This window comes from Erinaceus europaeus, chromosome 1 (genome assembly GCF_950295315.1).
Source record: "Erinaceus europaeus chromosome 1, mEriEur2.1, whole genome shotgun sequence".
NCBI classification, from domain to species: Eukaryota; Metazoa; Chordata; class Mammalia; order Eulipotyphla; family Erinaceidae; genus Erinaceus; species Erinaceus europaeus.
The window spans coordinates 134,182,021-134,204,774 of record NC_080162.1 but is presented as its reverse complement, the minus strand read 5'-3'; the positions used below and the strand labels follow the sequence as shown (position 1 = coordinate 134,204,774).

General features: G+C 40.9%; 1 protein-coding gene across 6 annotated transcripts in view; it reads right to left on the bottom strand.

The window, feature by feature from the left end:
* The window catches only part of SYBU (syntabulin), a 105,219-nt gene extending 99,249 nt beyond the window's left edge, over positions 1-5,970 (bottom strand). Inside the window, exons 1-2 of one of the 6 annotated variants that reach the window (XM_060195800.1) lie at positions 5,710-5,970; positions 3,748-3,949 (exon numbers count right to left, since the gene is read on the bottom strand). In XM_060195800.1, coding sequence (XP_060051783.1) covers positions 3,748-3,949; positions 5,710-5,733 — 226 coding nt within the window. In that variant the 5' untranslated portion in view covers positions 5,734-5,970. Of the gene's footprint in view, positions 1-3,747; positions 3,953-5,709 lie in introns of all 6 variants that reach the window. The other 5 variants (XM_060195792.1, XM_060195821.1, XM_007524227.3 and 2 more) reach the window with 5 other exon arrangements.
* Positions 5,971-22,754: the final 16,784 nt, after the last annotated feature.

Below are 22,754 nucleotides of genomic sequence, written 5' to 3'. Positions count from 1 at the left end.
AGCATAATGTGTTTGAATAATATCTTCCTCTATAATTTCACTGCCAGACCATAAGACCCACCTAACTCTGAATGTTACCTTTCACACTATGGGCAATCTTGACAAACAGAAGACAAGCCAATGCATACTAATCACTGGTAAGGTTATGTAACATCTCTAAAACTATTTAAGTCTAGTCCTAGCTGAGAATGGCATTTCAAATATGTGTAGGTACCGTGAACTCTGACTTAACTGTCATGATTAAGAAATCAACATATAGGGAGTCAGGCAGTAGTGCATCTGGTTAAGTGCACCGCACGTGGCGCGAAGCGCAAGGAGCGGCTTAAGGATCCAGGTTCGAGCCCTCAGCTCCCCACCTGCAGGGGGGTCACTTCACAGGCAGTGAAGCAGGTCTGCAGGTGTCTATCTTTCTCACCCCCTCTCTGTCTTCCTCTCTTCTCTCCATTTCTCTCTGTCCTATCTAACAACAACGACATCAATAACAACAATAAAAAACAAGGGCAACAAAAGGGCAAATAAAAAATAAATAAATAGGGGAAGCAATTATAGAAGACAGACCTTCTACCTTCTGCAACCCTCAATGACCCTGGGTCCATGCTCCCAGAGGGATAGAGACTGGGAAAGCTATCAGGGGAGGGGGTGGGTTATGGAGATTGGGTGGTGGGAATTGTGTGGAGTTGTACCCCTCCTACCTTATGGTTTTGTTAATTAATCCTTTCTTAAATTAAAAAATAAATAAATAAATATAAAAAAGAAGCCAACATATATCCCAGCCTGTGTTAAAAAGTGGCTAGTTTAAAACCAGTTGGATGCATTTTACATTCTCTACCTCACTGCCTGCAGCCTTAATGTTCCCCATAGAACCAAATCCATTCATTTCACATTCACCAACTGACCTCCTAAAACATAATTAACATGCCCCCAAAGGCCTTGATCCTGTCAATTCTAGTCAGTGCAGCACTCAAAACCCATCTTGGGGCTTAGCAATGCTCCAGAGAGGCAAGCAGAGAAAGAAAAGATACCAATCCAAACCTTGGGGAATAACCAACACAGGAAGATGAGGCCTGGGAAAGATGGAACTTCTATCTGGAGACCAGATGCAATGCTAAAGATATAAAGGTTTATAGACACCCATCATTCCATGCTTCTGGCACTCAATTCTCAGCTAGTTAATGGCAGAAGGATCAATATCTGCTTTCAATTTTTCATGTACAGCATTATGACCTTAGTGGGAGACAGGCCTCCTGGGAAGAAGGTATGATTCAGGAAATGGGTCCTGCAGAGAATAATTTATAACCCCAAATTAATAATTTTATTGACTTTTCACATGTATTTTCTAAATGACATTTGGAGTTTTTTTCTTCTTTTGTCCAACTAACCATTTCTTCTTTTTCCTGATACTACTACTCACTCCGAACATTCAGTCACAGAGGAAGTGATTATAAGAGAATATTGGGAATAAATATAGATGTGAATTATGTATGACAATGTGTCAGTTTGAAATGATATCCCCTGGGCTCATCCATACTCAACCAGGGTGATCCCTGCATTCCATAATGGAGTTCAAATAAACAGTATTACATATTGCAAATAAGACTAGGTTCTTGGACTCTTAACTGCTTGCTCTCTGTCAAAAATTCTTTGGTTTTTCACCCATGGGAGAATATGCAATCCCTCAGTGGGTCTCCATTTGAACTTGATACTTACAACTTAAGTGCAATGAATAGATTTAAAAATATAAATTTAGGGAGTCAGGCGGTAGGGCAACAGATTAAGAGCAGGTGGCACAAAGAGCAAGAACCAGCATAAGGATCCCAGTTCGAGCCCACGGTTCCCCACCTGTAGGGAAGTCACTTCACAGGCAGTGAAGCAGGTCTGCAGGTGTCTATCTTTCTCTCCCACTTTCTGTCTTCCCTGCCTCTCTCCATTCCTCTCTGTTCTATCCAACAACGACAGCAATAAAAACAATAATAATAATTACAACAATGATAAAACAAACCATGGCAACAAAAGGGGGAAAAATAGCCTCCAGGAGCAGTGGATTCATGGTGTAGGCACTGAGCTCCAGCAATAGCCGTGGAGGCAAATATATATGTAATATTTATTCAGCACCAAGCAGAGAATCTGAGCCTTTCTTTTCAGAGAACAAAAATTCTGATATACACTTTAAGATGGAGTTAGTTTTTGAAATGATGTAACAAACCCAGAACTATACTTTGAAAAAAGCACTCTGCAAAATGTAAGTTGCTGTATTAATGGAATATTTTATCCAGTTAAATTATAGCATCCATCCTAGCATCTTGATTCACATGTACTTGACTTCTCACATGTACTCATACATTACATTTCACCTAAATAAGTTATAAAAATTGGTCACTATGACATCCTATGCACTAATCATAAAAGACCCTCCTTTATTTTTATTTTTTTTAAGATTTATTTTGTTTATTCCCCAATATAAAGGGACAGAGTGAGAGACGGATACACAGAGTCAGACACACACATTTGCACGCGCACTTGCACCACAGCAACACTCTGGCATATTTGATTAGAGGACTGAGCTTTAAACCTCATACATGTAAAAGTGAGTCCTTTAAATTTTATACAAATTCCTAATATTTCTTGAAAAATAAAAGTCCTTCTATATCAGGAGCTTCAGTGGGTATGAGGTTCTGTTAAGAGGTGACACCTTCAGGTGCTATCAAGAATTTTGTTTCTTTACTAAATGAATTCACTATTTAAGGAAGCTTCCTTAATCCTGGACCAAAAGTAACATTTACTGTTGTCTGTACTCAAAACCATCATTCATTAAGCATTTCTATAAGCAAGGTGCTGTGCTGGGGGTACATTTAGGTATGTGGTCACATTCAACCTTATAGCTACTTTACCAGTAGGTATTATCTTCCATCTTGTAGATGTTACAAGTGAGATTCTAGGAAGTGAAGCAACTTAGGGTTACAAGTCCAAGGTCACATGGCTTGTAAAAAGAGAAAATCTGAGAGATTCCAGATCAGGCCTGACAGATTACAAAATCTGTGATCTTCTGCTCTCAACTTTCAGGTAAATCAGTCCCTGTATGTGTACATCCTTCACCTCAACCTCATTAATTAGAAGCTGCTTTATCTCATAGGGAATCCATGATCAGAAGTACATAGGGCTTGGACAAGTTGCTAGTGTGAAACACAGGTTAGCATATTGTACAGCTTTAACTCTTTTATTATCTTTATTTATTGGACAGAGATAGTCAGAAATTGAGAGGAAGGGGAGATAGAGAGGCAGAGAGACAGAGAGATACCTGCAGACCTTCCTCACTACTGGCAAAACTTTCCCCCTGCAGGTGGGGACTGGAGACTCGAACCCAGGTCCTTGTGCACTATGACATGTGCACTCAGCCAGCTGCACCATCACCCAGCACCACTGTCCAGATTTAATGATAGAATACACTTTCTTTCAACACATAAACAAGAAGTTAAATTCATCTGCTAAACTAGAAACTAGAATGACATGAAAAACAGGTATGAGATTCCATTAATTTGAACCATATGAAACTGTTGTATTTGTGAGGCAAAACAGAAAACAAAAAGCATTCAAAAACAACAACAACAAAAATAGAAAAGAAAAAGCATTCACTCTATCAATAATAATAGAGACCTAGGTCTAGGCTTTGAGAGGTCCAACCTCGGTCTATTCACAAGGCACAGTCATGCACATAGTCATTCTGGGTGTGGCTTTCCATGGATACTGTACCTGAGCAGAAGCTGTTGCTGCTAATGGTTCTTGCTGAGTGCCCAGAGCTGCTGGGGTTGAAGTCTTTGCTCTCTTCCTCAGAGAAGGGAGACTCAGAGGCTGGGGACACTTTGTGTTGTTGTTGGGGCAGATGGGGCCGCAGAATCAAGCGGGGAATTCGACTTCTGGCAATCTCCTTTTCATGATGCTGCACTCTTTGCTCCTTCTCCAAATTGGGGATGAGAAAGAACACAAAAGAAAACTCGTTCTCTTTCTCATTTGTCTGTTCCTCCTGGGCTCAGTTGCTAAGAAATCACATTTCTGAACACTGACTCTTTACAAAACAGTCCTTATCTCAATTAATGAGATAGGTTTGAAAACAATTCCACTGAGTTATCTTTTCTAATCTACTAAAAAGCACACACTAGAGTGAAGATATGCCCACACCTATGTGCACATGTGCACACACATATACAAACATGCACACTGTTCCACTTATTAGGAAGGAAGTTCATTCCATACTTCCACTTGGCTCTTAACTTACCTTCCTACTCTTTTTTCCTATCACATCCAAAATTTTGGCTCTCTCAAAGGTTCAGTATTTCTCAGAACATACTCTAGCTATTACCTGATTTTCTCTAGACACCCATTTTGCTTTTCTTGAATTAGCTGTGACTATCTAACTTCTGTTTTCCTGTCTCCTCACAAAGTAGACACCTCTACCTGGAACAATCTTTTTCTGATAGACCATGCAGCAGTGTCTTTCAAATCCCTCATCTCCTGGCCAGGATCTTAATTATTCATTAGTATCCTGGTATACAAGGCTTGTTGCCAACAGAGAAGCAAACAAAAATCCAATACTCGGTAAAATGGCTCCACCTTTTATATCATGCTAGGCATTTCTATTTTTTAAAGCACACCACTGAGAAGATATTTTTTTTCTCTCTCCTTGGCAACACAACACGAGAGGGTCTTTTTTTTAATGCATAGTAAGTGATCTTTTAGCTCTTTATTTTTCAGTTTTTTTAAAAGCGATTTCCCAACCATTTCGTCTGATCTTTATAACCCACCCATGAGAGGATGCTAATTTGTGTTCCTATTTACAGATGTGGTAACTGAGGCTGAAAAAGCTCAAGCATAGCCAACACAGCACATCCACCTAGAAGCAGAAATCTCCTGGAGCCTGGTGTTTCTTTTTTGTCACCACCACTCTGTCTCATTAAAATGGATTCCTAGGAGGAGCCCCTACACACACATACACATACACACACACACACACACACACACACGCACTATGCTCCCTCAAACAAACCTCTGCAGTTGAAAAGGGCTTTGGATTAGGTAACAAACACTATTTTGAAACAAGACCTCCTGTTCATTTCCACACAGTTTACCAGGAAGGGTCAGTGCCAAAGTAAACACCTCTGGACGGCTGGCACAGTGCAGGAAGGGAAGGGAAAAGCCCCAGTTTGGGGAACTCTTGAGGTTCCTCAGGAATCCACCCATGGTGGAGGGGGGAGCGAAAGCCGCACCCAGCCTCTGGGTTTATTCTACACATCGCTCACCCAGCAAGTATCCAGTCAGCCATCCCTCTGGGTACACTGCAGACCCTGAACTAACGCCGCCAGGTCACTGACATGCATGAAATCTTCATCTCTCTAGCATCAACAATCACAACAAAATCTCTTTTATGCACATCAGGCATCTCTTCAGAGTTAGATCCCCAAATCTCCAGTTTCAGAAAAGAGGATTCACCCTTAGTGTCAGTCTTTTTTAATTCTCCTGTCACCCCTTCCAAGTCTCTTCCAGGGCCACCTCCCTGGCTCCCGGTTCTCATCACTAGAGTAAGTCCCCCCATGCCTTTCCCTGCCACGTCCCTGTCCTCGTTTCACAGGACTCTGAAGGCCACCCTTCATGCAGTACCCCCCCTCGGAAGGCCACTGCCTGAACCCCCTCCAAGACCGAACAGAGTGAGCTCCTTACCTTAGTTTGGCGGAGCGGCCCCATCGCGTAGCTGCAGGTCCAGCCCTTGCACCGCCGTCTAGGAAGTGGCACCTGCGGGCCCTCGAGAACTGCTGGCGCCGGAGACCTGCAGGCACCGGAGGCCGGAGACTGCGCTCAGCCCGCGCGTGCTGCGCCCTCCGCCGGCGCCTCGGCTACTGCTGCCCTGGGAGCCAGAGCGTGGCCACCGCGGCGGCGCACCGAGCTCAGCTGGGAGGGCGCGCCCGGCCGCCCCGCTCCGCCCCTGCCGGACACGTGGTGCGGCCGCCGCCCGCCCGCAGCGTATCCCGGGGTGCACCCCTACCCCCGCCTCCCTCACCTGCCAGCCCTGGGGGGCGGCTCCCCTACTCGCCCCGCCCGCTTGGCTGCGCAGGTGGCGCTGCAGCTCGAGACTCAAAGGGACGGGCGGAGGCTCCACAGATCTCCAGTTCCCGAGGAGGTGTCCGGACGCCTCCCCCGAACTTCGGGGCTCCTGGTATCCCGGATTTGGAAGGGATACGTGGAGGGGGGGAAAGAACAAGAGAAAGCTGCGACCTCACCGAGAACCGAAATGGAGGGGGGGGAGTTTTTCCCCCCCTCGTCCCCTCCCGCCCCCCAATTCCCTGCTCCTCTTGGCTTTAAGTCCACATTCAGCTTCCCCTGCAATTACCTCCTCAGAGACACAGAGATGGGGCGGGCTTCTCTCCACCCGGCCCCCAGTCAAGCCAATGCTGCAGAACTGACACAGCAACTCCTGGCATCTCCAAAGCTGTGATTCCTCGGAGGATATGCAACCCAAAGATGGGCCCTGGGTTTGGCAGCGCAGCGCTGCAGGAATAGTAGGCCAGGCCGATTCCCGCAAAACAGGGTGATGAGGCTGACCAGGGCCAGTGCTTTCTTTTCTCTCCAGCTCAACCTCTCAGGCTTCCAGGAATGAGCCTCAGGCACACCGCTTTGAGAAGGACCCAACATGGGAACTCAAAACCCGGTTCAGGAAGGTACACCACTCCCTTCAAACTACTCGTTTTTATGCTTTAAGTGTTTGACTTTTCTAGTTTATCCTTCTTAAATTGAGGGGTACTCTATAATAACACCTACCTCAAGAGTATATTGTGAGGATAAGGGAAGGTAAACTAAATATGTGAACAGAATTTTTTCCCAAAGGGCACTTAAGTCATCTTCCTGGTTGTCCATTCAGTATTTGCTGAGGCCTCAAACAGAAGAGGTCGAAAAAGGATTTGTACAGCAGACACATTTGCTTACAAAAGTTCAAGAAACTTGTCTGAGAATTTAGGATGGGAACCATCAGCTAGGTCATGAGCCTTGATTTATTCTGCTTACTGTACTTAAATCTTATTTGGAGATGGAATGTGGAATGTATATATATGTGTGTGTGTGTATACATATGTACAAATATATATCCTTTATTCAGAACTGGAGAATATTCTCAATAGTATGTGAGATGTGGAACCATTTCACCCTTGCACCCAAGGACAGTATATGAGACAATAATACTCCCTGGATGTTGTATTGGAACCTCCACTATCCCTTTTAAGCAGTCTGCCCTCCAAGCAGTCCTTTTTCTGAGTCCTCAACATTTTTGTTTGAGTTCTCAACAATTAAGTCTAGGAGTGTATGTGTAGTTAGTCTAGAGAGATTGAAATCAGAGGATTAGTGAAATCAAGCTGCATTTTTTCCCCTGGACTCCCTAGGAGATTTTGTTACATACATCTAGGCAAATTTGGGGTTCTTTATTTGGAGGGTACACATCTACATCCACAACTCTTTCAGATATGGACTTCAGGAAAATGATGATCCAGAATGATTCATAGTCTATTCTTTACAAAATTATGAGTGAGAAGTTATATATTATGGGAACCATTATGGTCAAAGAGTCTTTTCAAGTTCCTGTAGTGAGAGCTGAGAACTGAACTTGAGAATACATGGCAAAATAATGATAATAAATAAACCCTTTGTGGACCTATGTATTAGCTCATTTGGATAATGCACTGCTTTGCCATGTGCAAAAACCAGGTTCAAGCGCAACTCCCACCTCACTGGAGAAAGTTGCAGTGCTGTGGTCTCTCTATATATCCCTCCCTCCCTCCCTCACCCCACCTCATGTACATCTCTATGTGTAAAAAAAAAAAATCTCTGTTGAGCTATTCAAGTTGGACCCTAAGAGTCATTCTTGACTCCTCTCTGGAATGGCCTCCATATGCTCATATAGCAGAAAGCACCATGTTAACTGAGTGAGTATTAATATCTTGAATATGATTACTTCTTTTTTTATTATTATCTTTTTTTTATTTAAGAAAGGATAAATTAACAAAACCATAGGGTAGGAGGGGTACAACTCCACACAATTCCCACCACCCAATCTCCATATCCCACCCCCACCCCTGATAGCTTTCCCACTCTCTATCCCTCTGGGAGCATGGACCCAGGGTCATTGTGGGTTGTAGAAGGTAGAAGGTCTGGCTTCTGTAATTGCTACCCCGTGGAACATGGGCGTTGACTGGTCGGTCCATACTCCCAGTCTGCCTCTCTCTTTGCCTAGTAGGGTGGGTCTCTGAGGAAGTGGAGCTCCAGGGCACATTGGTGGGGTCTTCAGTCCAGGGAAGCCTACCTGGCAAAATATGATTACTTCTTTCCACTGTTCATCCTCTTTATTTTTAAGTCTAAACCACAAACATCTTGAATTATTCCAATGATGGTCCAAATAAAGTCAATTTGGTTCATTCTTTTCCTGTCAGTTAAAGGTCAAAGCAAGCCATGCTTCTTCCTTAAAATCTATTAATGACTTCCCAGTTGTTCTCTGAGTAATATTCATACTTCTTAGTGCAAATTTCCTTTCAATGATCTGCTCTTGCTCACCTCTTTCCTTGACACTCCTCTTGTTCTGATCTCCCCTCCACTGCCCCATCACCTCCTGCCTCACTCCTGCCATTATCTACATAGAAATGCCGCCCCCCTCAGTTATAAAGCTTTCACTTCTTTAGAGGTATCGTGCTCTCTTTTTAGTCTGTTACACATACTGATCTCTTTGTCTAGAGTACACCTTACACTTTATACACCTATCCTCCTCAACTATTAAAGGCACATTGAATATCATTGTAGACAGCTTCTTCCAGGAAACCTCCTCTGGCCAACACCCTACAAGAAGCCTCAGGTTCCTTCTCTGCCGTCCTTCCTAGACACTTGTACTTAATTTACCCGAGGAGAACTGTTACTGTCTTGTATCAGAATCCCCTATTGCTTTGGCTGTGCTTGGTACAGGTCCTGTTACACAGTAGGTGCTTAATATGCAAGTCAAATAAATGGCTGAATTCTATAACCTTCATGAGAGAGCCATGAGTTGGGATGAAATGCATTAGCACAAGTTGAGTTTTCAAAATGACTCAGATAAAGCTGTCTTCAGTATGTCTTTTGTATTTGATGATAGGTTGTGTGCCTAAAAAATCCAACATGTGTTCAGTGAAAGCTTTTACTGCAGAAGTGCAGGCACTGAGAGGCTGTGCAGTAGTCCTGCTGTCACCATAGCAACCCTGCCTGGGTAAAGGCTGGTGATTTAGTGAGCAAACCTCTCTTAGCTCTGTACTTTTGGAACCCAAGCCCGTTTTTCTGCTGTTCTATAAGGCAAGTTTTACAAATGATAATATCTATGCTGCCTTTAATTTCATTCAAGTGCTTCTCATGTCATTAAGAGAAATGTTTTATAACGTCATCTGGACTATACTATCAAAGAGATTTAATCTAATATTATATATTAGATTCATCTTTCATCTGCTTGAAAATATTCTCGTGCATCATTTTCATCTCTGACTTAAAGTACTTATCTAATCGTCTGGTATTGTCATTTTGTGGATTTTCCTTTAAAAAAATTAAAAAAAGGTTGCTGATTTTCAGAAAATATTCACTCCAATGATTATAAATAGTATCTCTTCTCAGAAGGCCAGGGAAGTAACAGGAGAGATAGACTATTCTATACTGGCATGAAAGGAATGTGTTTATACAATTCTGTCCCCCAAATGTGGACTAGTTATTTGAGGTTTTTAAATATGTAGTTTGTAGTTTAATGATTCATGGCTTTCATTAGAAAAAAAAAAAACCATTTTCCCCCCTCAGAGCTCTTTCACATCTATAGAATTATTTGAGTCTAATAAAAAAAATCTTGTTAGATATATGTAACCATCACAGAAATCACATAAGTGATAAAAAGGGCAGGTTTTTATTGATAGGAACCTCCACCCCAGACTATAAACTTTACAGAAAAGACAATACAGATGCATTGCCAAATAGAAAAATGCTTGCATCAGACACCCGGACACATCTCGGTCCCCCACATCCACTCTTCCTCACTCCTCACCTGTGTATGGTATTCTGGGGTTTTCTTGGACTCAGGGCTGACAAAGCACCACCTCCTAATCCTATCAGCTGTGCGAAGAAGAGCTGCTTTCTGTCTCAGTGACCCGATGTTGGGTGATCTGCACAGCAACAAGGAGCAGCTGACGTGTTGTACAACACGTCATGAAGAAAAGAAACTGCATTCTGGGGCATTCTGGGATTTTTTTTCTTTTTTTCTTTTTTTTTTTTTTTGTGATGGGGTGGAGACCCATATTTGTCTTACCAGGGAGAAAGCTGCCTGTTATCCTGTAAGAACATGTGTGAGTGATCAACCCTCCTCTTATTGTACCTGTGTTGTTGTTACTATATGGTTAAAGGATTTTGATGCTATAAAACTGTAATGAGTAGAATTCCATCAGGTCACTCCCCTGAGGAAGGGGCCCAGAGGCTACCTGGGGCAGCATAGGGGAGTGAAGCCTCTGAGGGAAGGCCAGCTTGAACATTCATTGGGTTCAGAGTATGTCAATGATCTCTGCTCTGCAGAAGAGTTTTTACTCAGAGAGATCTCTCAGATGCAGGCCAGGAGTTAAAGGAAGTGAGAAAGGTGAGAAAGCAGAGGTTGAGGGTTGGGGGCTTTGAAGGGTACTGAGGACAGTTTCCTGCTGTCCTGAGGGGGGAGCAGAAACAAGGTAACTCCCTCAAAATGCTTCTGCTGTTTATGACCTTTTGTCCACATCTGACAAAAGGGGAGATGCTAGCTAAAGACAGAGGTACAGTGATTGTGTTAAGCAAATAGGACACACCTGGTTGGAAAAGTAGGTTTATACAGAATGGGGAATGGATAAGAATGATGGATGTTAAGATGCTTTGGGAGGTATGAATATGCAGACTGCCATCCATATCAGAGAACTGAGTCTTGGCATGTTTTTTACTGAAATGTGTCAGGCGCCTGGTTAGGGAAAGGTATGTGGGTTTGAACAAACTTACAGGAAGAGCAAAGAAAAGTTATCTGCAAGGTAGGCATAGGAAGACCTCCATCTAAAGAAAAGCATCTTAGTTTCCCAAAAGACCAAGAAGCAAGAAGGGATACACAAAACAGGGAAAAGCTCCCAGAACCCAGTAGGGTAGCTACCTAGAGAGAAGATAACAAGTGGCAAGGTCAGACCAAGGTACCCCAAGTTAGAGGCTCTTAGGAATACGTTCATCATACACAGAAATCGAGGCTTAGGGGGAAAAAAAAAGGATAACTTGTTTTTCTCAGAAAGCATACCTGAGGCTAGATTTGAGTGATAGTAAGATAAGAAAAATATTGTTCTTTACATCATCTGTTTTCATGATCTTACACTTTCCCCCCCCACTTTCTAGTAAACATCTTTGCAATTAAAAAATTCTGCCTTTATTTCTGCTAAAAGATGGGGGAGATATATTTTGGTATGGGCTGGGGTGGGGAAAAGAGCAACATTGCAAAATGGAGCGCCCCTAGAGGCCACTTACTAAAATGGCAGCTATAGAAGCACAGGGAAGCACCACAGGAAGTCAGCCTAAGGGGGAAGGGGCATGGGGGGATGGAGAGGGGTATTTCTGAAACTAGAGCTGAGAACAGTTTTTACTGCTGCTTTATTTCCACTTCCCAAGCTATTTCTGTGAATCATTTTCCCCTCCTGTCTGAAATCTTGAGGCCTAATGAGTAAACTTAGCCCTTCCTATGCCATTATAGCGCTTCTCTCCAATGTAGTGGAGAAAACCCTTCAGGAAAATAAATTCAGAACGTGAGAATCCAGCCTATGCTATTTTCTTTGTCTATCTGATGAATATGGCTATTTTTACAATGTTGTTTATTCAAAGAAGAAAGTTAAATAAAAAAACCTAACATCTTTAGAGGAATTACAACCACGTCATCAACATTTTGGAAAATGAAAGAAAAAATTTACTCATCATTTCATTTTCTTTACATCATGATCCATATTCCTCCTGTTAATGTTTTCAGTGTATCTGCTTTTTCGCTTGTCTCTTGTGCCTAAAAAACCAGCACTATTAAAAGGTGAATGGCACGTCAAATGATATATGGCATTTTGGGTCCATTGATGTCTTCACATCTAGTTACAGAGTCTTAAGATAGGCAGAATTCCATGTCTGTTGTCTTTCCACAAACTTAGTCACCTCTGTCCTCTGAGCATTAGTCTGAGATCAGAGTCTTTCAATCCTTCTGTTGACAAACAGCTGGATTGCTGCTAGAAGAGAAAATTACAGGGATGGCTTCCCCATTCCCTGTCCCTGGTAGCAACTAATCCCAGTCAGAAGTATCAGACAGCACTGTCAATGGTAGAGAAATAACAAATCCAAGATTGGGTAAAAGACTTAACTTAGAGGCCAACAGAAAAACATCCGTACCCCTTACTATTAAATTGAACTTGCTATAATGAACTGCTAACTCAAGGGAGAGCAGGAAAGTGAAATGGGTTCCCTAAAGTGTGGAAAGATGCATGACAGGGTGCCAGGCCAGTTAAGTGCATATAATGCTAAGTGCAAGGTCTCATGCAAAGACCCAGGTTTGAATCCCTGCTCTCCACCTGCAAGGAGGATACTTCAGAAGTGGCAAAGCAGGTCTGCATGTTTCTTCCTCTCTCCCTCTCTATCTCCCCCTCCTCTCAGTCTCTCTCTGTCCTATCCAGTAAAATGGGGGGGGGGAATGGCTGCTAGGAGCAGTGGATTTGTAATGCTGGCACTGAGCCCCAAACGATAACCCTGGTGGAAAAAAAAAATCAGTGATAAAAATGTGGTTTAATAAAGGATACACATTCTCAAGTTCCACTGGCTTGCATTTAAGTCATTCTTTGCCTCTTTCTGATTGTATGACTTTGGGCAAGTTGTTTAATTTCTCCAGGACTTGGATGTGTTAAGTACATGTTAGTTTAAATAAAAGAAAAATAAAAAGTGGGAAGGAATGTAAGGAAGAAAGAAGGAAGATCAGACTGCACCAGCTAATGTATTTGGGTAAATTGTCTGGTCTTCATTTTCTCACCTATAAAATGGGCTTAATAACAGTAATTAGTTCATGATTCTGTTACAAGGATTAGATCTGCAAAGCCTATCACTTAGCTGGTACATGGTAAGGACTTAATACATATCCTCTCTCCCTTGAGATCAAACATAATCTCCTGCTTTCATGTTCCGAAGATTGTTATTTTAACTTTTCACAAAAGGTAACAGATTTTCTTCCAGATACCTTGTGAGTAGTGACGGAACTGAATTTCTTATTAGAAAAGATGCCCACATAACTAATTTTCCTCAAAAATAGATTTTAAATGTACATGGGTTTTTTAAAATATTTTTTTTGTTTTACCTATTTATTTATTATTGTATAGAGACAAAGAGAAATTGAGAGGGGAGGGGAGGTAGAAAGGGAGACAGAGAGACACCTGCAGCCCTGCCTCACCACTTGTGAAGCTTCCCCCTGCAGGTGGTGACCAGGGGCTTGAACCTGGGTCCTTGAGCACTGTAATGTGTGTGCTTAACCAGGTGCACCACCGCCTGGCCCCAAAATGTACATGCTGTTATAAGGGTCTGCTATCTAGTATTTGTTCTGTCCTTCACTCACCTATCCATTAATGTTTATTTCACTCTTATTTTGAGCCAGGTACTGGCTCAAGCACTGTCAGGACTACTTCATGATGTAGAGTGTTTTCAGTCTTCCATTATTTTACAGTCCAACAGAGATGGGGGTCATGGCCATCAGTTGTGAGTCCAACAGAGATGGGGGGCATGGCCATCATAGTTCCACTATCCATTGTGTCAGGACCCAGAGAGATGAAAGCACTGAGGACTTAGCAGCATTTGAACTAGACTGGAATGTCAGACTTACCAGGGGAGTTTTGAGATGAATGTTGGAAGATGAGTAGACTTTATTATTATTATTATTATTTTACTCCTTTGTTGTTCTTTCCTCTTTACGTCAGTTTCTTCTTTCTTTCTGTCTGTTTCTCTCCCTTTCCCTTTCTTGCCCTCTTTCCCACTATTTTTTTCTGGTTGAAGGACTTTTGCCCTCAATAAACAGTCCCAGTGGACTGATCAAAGAGGTGCTGGGTCTCCCCTTGAAATCTTTACTCTCTGAACTGTAACTTTCTGGAAGAAATGGATTTTGTCTCATAATGTAAATCAACTAGCATAGCACCAAACATAGTATCTGGTGCCTCAATCTATAGTTGATTAGCAATTTTTACATTAAAATTTTACAACATTGTTATACTGCCACCTATTGTTTCCTTAGTGAATTATTCTCCTGACAGGTACAGTCTTGATTTGCAACTTTGCAGGTTAAGAGTACCTTTATTCAGACTTTCACAAAACTAATTTTAAGGTTTCTCATCATTGAAAATCAATGAACAGAATCAATATTCCTCAGGATAATAATCAAATTGTGACCTTATAGACAATGTGTTCAGACTCTTCTTTCCTTGTCTGCTGAACCACTGTAGACAAACTAGTCTGATTTTGTATTCTTTTTTTTTCTTTCTTGGGGGAGATTAATGGTCTATTGTCAACAGTAAAATGCAGTAGTTTGTACATGTGTAACATTTCCCAGTTTTCCACATAATAATCCAACCCCCTCTAGGTCCTCCTCTGCCATCATGTTTCCAGGACCTGAACCCTTCCCTCCACCTCAGAATCTTTTCCTTTGGTGCAATAGACCAACTCCAGTCCAAGTTCTGCTTTGTTTTTTCCCTTCTGTTCTTATTTTTCAACTTCTGTCTGTGAGATCACTCCATATTCATCCTTTTCTATCCTTCTCTTTCTAACTTATCTCATTTAACATGATTCCTTCAAGTTCCTTCCAAGATGAGGTAAAGAAGGGGGATTTACTATTTTCAATAGCGTATATATATATCTATGTATATATATAGTGTTTATATATAGTGTTTTGGTACTGGTTTACAAAGTTGTGAGATTTCAGGGGTATAGTTTCACACTGTGGCCACCAGCAGAGTTCTGTGCCAAAGTCTGAGAAGCAGTTTGTTTGCTTTTATTTTGCCAGTTCATGTGCTTTGATTATTTCTATTTTACATATGAGCAAAGTCAGCCAGTAGTTACAGTCATCTCTTTTTTATTTAGTTCAGTGTGGGAGATCAACCCCAAAGTTCCACCATGTGTTTTATGTACTAACACTGAGCCACCCCCACATCTTTGAAATAAGAATAATTTCTCGTTTTGAAAATGCTATCTCAGGGCACTGCATGAGTATATATTAGTATTTGGAGAGATAAAGAGATAAGAAACTACGCTTGCTTTTAGGCATATAACTAACCTCAGTAGAAGAACAAATCACAAGAAAATTTGTGATCAAGTGGAATAATTACTTCCAAATTAGGATAAGTTGAAAGGCTCCTGCCAGAGAAAATATATACATTTCATTCTGTTTATTATGAAATATTAATTTTAGCTTCATTATTTTAATAAATTCATTTCTTTTGAGTGAGAATTCAAAGAACTCTCTTTGAAAACGTATTCCCTTGATTCCTTGTTATATTTTTATTTCTATTTTCTCCTAAAGTTTTCCCAGCACCATTTATTGAAGAGAGCCTCCTTTTTCCATTTAATCCTTTGGGCCCCCTTATCAAAGATTAGATGCCCATAGGTGTTGGGATTTACTTCTGGGCTTTCAATTCTGTTCCACTGGTCTGTGTGCCTATTTTTGTTCTGGCTGCCTCTACCCAATAAATAAAGATAATATAAAATTAAAATTAAATGATTGCTTTATTTACAGGATAATGACATGATGCACTTCATGCAGATACATTGTTTCCTAGCTGTAATCTATACTAGAGATAAAACAAGAAAACATACATGTGCATAACAAAATAGCCCCATTTTTAATACAGAACACATACTGTATTTTTTCTTTGTAATTGAGAAATGTATTCAGTCGCAAATCAAACAAGTCTTTTTTTCTCTCGGCTGAATCTCTGGAATTCCTTTTTTCAGAATGCTGCTATTCCTATAAACATTAAATATGAAATGGGCACACAGTTCTCTGCTGATAGGAAATGGAAGCAAATATATTATATTAATTATATCATATCATATTATATTACACTTTATTTATTTATTTTTTTTTTTACCAGCGGACTGCTCAGCTCTGGCTTATGGTGGTGCCAGGGATTGAACCTGGGACTTTGGAGCCCCAGGCATGAGAGTCTCTATGCATAACCATTATGCCTACCTACCCACACAGGTATTCATTTTATTTTGCCACACTACATCACTAATCTTTGCTGTAGACCAATACTTTTTTCATAATTAACAAATATAGCTAGAGTTAATGATGACGTATAGAGGGAATTTGGACAGAAAATTCTGTTTGTATTATCTGAAGCAGCGTAGGTCACCTTCAAAATTGAGTTTTTTTCAGATACTCTTTGGCCATACTGCAATTTGTTTGCTCTAGTGAGCTTTGGTAGAAAAAGACAAGCAGCAAAGCTAGAGTTACATATTTCTGGTGTTGGACCTTCCACAGCATGTGCATTAAATATTCAAGCCCTTTCGCAAACATTCTATTCTTGTAACCTGACTTCATCCTTTCCTAGCCACTGTTAGCACTGAGACTAGCAATGGCTGTGGAATACAAATCATATGATAAATATTTGGGAATTTCTTTGTAGTTTTTGTCAGCACCACTGCCAAGTTTCTTGCCTAGAAGGCTGTGAAGCTTTTCAATGTGAAATCTTTGAGCAATTCCATTCTCTGGCCAATTGTAGCATCTCTTCAAAGGAACTAATAAACATTTACAGTTCTTTGCCTACATCTTCTCCCAAGACTTGCTCCTTTGTTGATTTTATTTTCATATCCAATCATTTAAAATGCCAGGATGCATCTTTTTAGAGAGCCAAAAATGTGATGCACGCAGCTTTAAACAGCATTATTATAAATGAGGGCTTTGCCTCGACTTATAACTCACAGTTTTATTTACCATTTAGCCTGATTTATCTGAGAGACAGATGCTACCTTTGTGTCTTCTGCTTTCAATACTAAATCACTGTATGCATCATTTAATTAATCTTTACTTAATTCCATGAATATTTGTTAATTTATAAGGGAGAAATCGAGAGGAAGAAAAAACCTAGAGGGTGAGAGTGCTGAGTGGAGTGGACTCTGGCACACCCAGTGAAAAGATCGAACTCAGAACCTAACATGTCTAAATCCTGTCTTCGACCACTCTCTATCCTCCCTCCACTGTCTCTCTGTTTGAAAATATCAGCTGGGAGAAGTGAAGTTGTGCATGTGAGAGATCTCAGAATGCAGGGAAAATAGTTGGAAGGGATTTTCCTGCTTGAGAAAGTAGACACTTCTATTTATTTATTTATTTATTTATTTATTTATTTATTTATTTGACGGAAATTTTGACAAAACCATAGGATAAGAGGGGTACAACTCCACACAATTCCCACCACCGGATCTCCATATCCCATCTCCTCCCCTGATAGCTTTCCTATTCTTTAACTCTCTGGAAGCATGGACCCAAGGTCATTGTGGAATGCAGAAGGTGGAAGGTCTGTCTTCTGTAATTGCTTCCCCACTGAACATAGGCATTGACTGGCTGATCCATACTCCCAGCCTGTCTCTCTCTTTCCCTAGTGGGGTGTAGCTCTGGGGAAGTGGGACTTCAGGACACATTGGTGGGGTCCTCTGTCCAGGGAAGTCTGGTTGGCATCATGCTAGCATCTGAAACCTGGTGACCGAAAAGAGAGTTAACATACAAAGCCAAACAAATTGTTGAACAATCATGAACCCAAAGTCTGGAATAGTGCAGATGAAGAGTTGGGGCATCCTCCATTTTGTAGATAGCTAGTAGACATATTTTAGTTATATTCCAAAGGGCCTGTGGCTATACTAGTTTTTTTTTTTTCCCTGAGCTTGAAGTCTGATATGTAGGTGGATCCAAGTTATTGTCTGGGGAAATAATGTCATGGCTGGAAAAGGAACAGAAAGCTGGATCAAAAGAGAGAGTAGCTCCCTAATATGGGAAAGGGGTGTAAATATTGTTGACTGTAAACTGCTGGAGGCCAGCCCCAGCAGGTTATTAGGGTATCCTGGAGGAGGAGGGGTGTTGGCAAAGAATGAATGAGAGACGAGTGAGTTGATGCTGAATTAAGCTCAAGAAGACATCTCTGTCATACTTAAGCAGAACTTTTTTTTTTATAGTCTCATAAGGCTTAGATCATTAAAACAAAAATCACCAAGGTGTAGATTATTAAAACAAAAATCACCAAGGATTTGGTCACTAATACAAAAATCACCAAGGCTTTGATTATTTAAACAAAACTCACCATGTAAGAACAGCACAGGTAGAGAATACCTTCTGCTTTCTGGAACATTCACATTCCAGGGGCACTTTTCTCCCTAGAGATCACATCACGGTTTCTATATCTTTTGTTATTCCTGTACCTGTGTGCTAGGCAGATGTCCTATTGATTAAGATTAATATTCTACCTGTATGTTTATGCCATACTCTTGCCCCTATGTATAAGAAGCCAATGGTTCATAGAAAGTTCAAGCTTGTTATGTTTCTAGGGGCCTTAAACAATTTGAGCAGCCCATTTTTCATAAAATCAGTTCCACTGTTTGATCAAGGAGTTTTGTTTTGTTCCTTACTGAGAAGGCACCAAGGTGGTGCTGACCTGGCCAGCCTCTCCATAAAGTTAAGCTCTCTAGCTAGAATCCATCTTCTGTGTATGCTCACTATGTGACCCAGGATCTCGTGTACTATTCCTGTATAAGGAAGTGGGAGCATACTTGTGGGTGGTAGATTAAAAGGCCCATTGTATCTAGGCAGGTACCATAACTTTCCGTTTATTAATTATACTATGTAAGGTGGCCCCTCCACTGTGGGAACCACCAATCTTTCTCTATATTTTAGGGGGAATACTAAAGGAAGTGGTGTAGATAAAGGGGGAAACATTTTCTCCTATTGGAGCCTCTTGAAAAATTCTGCATTACTGATATTGCTTGTTCCATTATGATCAATTTTACAGAGTGCAGTACAGCTTTTGTCATTATTTTTGTCATTGATCAGGCTCTGAGCCTGGCCACAGGTAAATATTAAGACTACACAGAGCTTAATCCCAAGCCCTATACATGGTAAAAGGCAAGATGGTTTCAGTTTGGCCTGGAGAGTCCAGTCATGCTGAACTTCCTGCAAAGCTGGTACCATGTCAAGCAGCTTGCATTGCGGCGCCTGCGGCAGTAAACCCCATCAATTTGATGTGGTCTGGGGCCCATATTCAGCTTGGGAGCCTATGTGACCTCTGCATCCCTGTAGATCTGAGCTCACATTCTGTGTTCATAAGTAGGAATGTTCCAAGATGTCCCAATATCAACTCATCTTCCTCAGGTGTAGCATAGAGTATGTTGTCCATCCTCCGAAGGAAGGATGGAACTTCTCTATCGTTGTTGATCCAAGTTGAGGGCAAGATCCTATGGGGGGCCCCCAAAGGGGTCTATTTTGTTGTTCCTGATAGAGATGACTGGTAACAATGGAGAGAGGGATTTATTTGAGGTCTAGGCCCATCATAGACACTTCTTTCTTTCTTTGGGGGGGTAGAGCTAAAGCTGTCAGTTTTTATCACTGCACCCTATGCATGTTACTTATACCTACTACAAGCTCTAAGACTGTATTAATAATGGTAACCTTCATACTGTCTGCATTTACCTGATTGACTTCTTTTAATTAATTAACTAATTAATCAAGTAGTACTTTTTAATAGAGCATTGCTGGCTTATGTGGGTATTGGAGATTAAGTCTGGGACCACTGGTGTCATAAGCATGACAGTCTTTTCTGTTTAACCATTATGATGATAGGTCTTGGCTTTTTTTTTTTTTTTTTTTTTTTTTGCCTCCAAGGTTATTGCTGGAGCTTGGTGCTTGCACTATGAATCCACTGCTCCTGGAGGCCATTCTTCCCATTTTGTTTCCCTTGTTGTAGTTGTTATATCTGTTGTTGTTGGATAGGACAGAGAGAAATCGAGAGAGAAGGGAAAAACACAAATGATGAAAGAAAGATAGACACCTGCAGACTTGCTTCACCCCTTGTGAAGTGACCCCCCTGCAGATGGGAAGCCAGGGGGGCTCAAATCAGGATCCTTATGCCACTCCTTGTGCTTTGTGCCATGTGCACTTAACCCATCGCGCTACCACCCAGCCCCCAGTTCTTGACTACTTTTAAATTCAATATGTTATCCTTTGGCAAAGCAAGCTTTATCCATGTATCATTTTGGATCACTAGCATTTGTGTTTTCAGATCCATTACTAAATACTGGAAAAGTACTAGGTTTGCTAGATAATTATCATTATTATTATTATATTTCCGTGTATTTTTACAAACTAATTTTATTTATAGATACTGACTTATAGTACAGTTATCGGCACATGGATCTAATTTCTCATCTTTCTGTGATAGGTGTCTGCAAAATACTTTGACCCCCAATTTAGGTTATTTTCCAGTTTAGGATCATGCACCAGGACCCCAACACCCTCTCCAACCCCTCTATTCCCCTTCTTACCCACAGTAATTCACTTTGGTGAAATCTTGCTAAACATTTACACTTAAACCATGTCTGATGATTCTTCCAATGATGGGTTTGAGCCTTATACTTACTTTCAGAAAAGTAGTCTTACCTCACTCAGGACTGCTACATGGTGAACCTCTATTCTGACAATGTAAGAAAGTTAGTCAAGATAATGAACAGTTTGGCTATTATATAAACAGTAACAGTTTCACAATCAACTGCTTTTCGTTTGGCCCAGTACCTATAAAAAGTCTATTCAAGATTGGCATGTTAGAGATCTGAAATGTTACAGAGGTAGGGAATCTTCCAAAGTTATTTGTTGCATTTTACCAAGTACTTATTTACATTGTCCTTTCCTAATGAGGATCCTGTGGATGTTGATGGCAAAAGCAAAATTGTATTTCATAATGGCCTGGTCTATGTTTCTTCTTTTTTTTTCCTTTAAATATCTTTATTTATTGGATAGAGATAGCCAGAAATTGAGAGGAAAGGGGATATTGAAAAGGAGAGAGACAGAGAGACACCTGCAGCCCTGCTTCACTACTTGTGAAGCTTTCCCCCTGCAGGTGGGGACTGGGGGCTTGAACCTGGGTCCTTGCACATGTAAAGTGTATGCTCAACCAAGTGCACCACCATCCAGCCCCCGAGTTTTTTCTTATGTACATAGTTAATGATAAATGTTAACAACTGCAACCTCATATCAGACTCACAGGCGCTCTGCATCTCTGCCTAACATTCTAATTCTCTTCACACTTTTTTATTTCTCTTTATGATAGAAACAGAAATAGAAAGGGAGAGAATGGGGGGTGGAAGGGAGAAAGAGAGACACCTGTAACAATCATCCACTACTTATGAAGCTTCTCTCCTGCAGGGAGGGACTATAGGCTTGAACTTAGGTCTTTGTACATGATAGCATGTGCACTGTACTATGTGTACAACTAGCTGGCCCCTATTCATTAATTTTAGAAATGGAGGAGGTATTTTTGTCTCAGTCCTGTTTTAGAAAATTGTGCTGATAACACTTGTGTCATGAAACTATAAAAGCTGCATGACAAAAGGCAAAAACATTTTATTTCTATATCAACTTGCATGCTTATGAATAAAATACACAGTTAGCCAGATAGCTCTGATGATTGAGCCATTTGAAGATAAATTCTGAGGAAAAGTCACAGCCATATATCTCTGACTCTAAAAAAAAAAACCCAATTCAGGGATCTGTCCTCACCTGCAAGGGGAAAACTTCATAAGTGGTGATTCACTGTCTCTCTCCCTCTCTATATCCCCCCCTTCCTCTCAATTTCTGGCTGTCTATCTAATAAGTAAAGATAATAAACTTTAAAAACTGCTCAACTCTGAACCTTCTTCTGGTAGTAACAATTTGGTTCTAGTTATTTAAATTAGAAATATGTAGAAAGACATACTCTGACATTGATTTCAAATTTAAAATAAAACCAGAACCATATATTTTAATTTATCTATCAAAACATAAGCATCCTGGGCTAAAGAGATAGCTAGTTTGGTAATGTAGCTGTCAGGCCATGCACAACACTCATGTTTGAGCCCAGGAAAAGCAAGGAGTACCATGACACTGTGGAAACTGATGTAGATCGATCTCTCTCTCTTTTTTTTTCTCTCTCTCTCTGAATAAAAGTAGCTTAACAACAATGACATCATGCCTGTGAGAAGTCTTAGCTATGCAAAATAAGAAAAAGTAAAGAAACATATAATATATGTTGACTTACAGGATCACTTATGTCATATTTCCATATTTCCCTAGAATAGACATCAATCCTTTGCACCTTCAACCAATCATCTTTTCCCCCTATAAGACCCTAAGTCCCCTGTCTCCCCTAGTGTTTCTCCCTTACCACTTCGGAATTACCAAATCTGCTGCAACAGAATGCAGTCCACTAGGGATTCCCACTAGATTGTTCTTTGCTTTGTTTCTTGATCCCATCCTAGAGTAAAATCAATGATATTTGTCCTTCTTTTCTGATTTAGCTTATCAACATGATTCTCTCTAGTTTCATCCATCCTGTAGCAAAAGAAGATATGCAACCTTTATTTACAGCTGTGTAGTACTCCACTGTGTATATATACCATAACTTCTTTTTTTTAATTTTTTTTTTATTTAAGAAAGG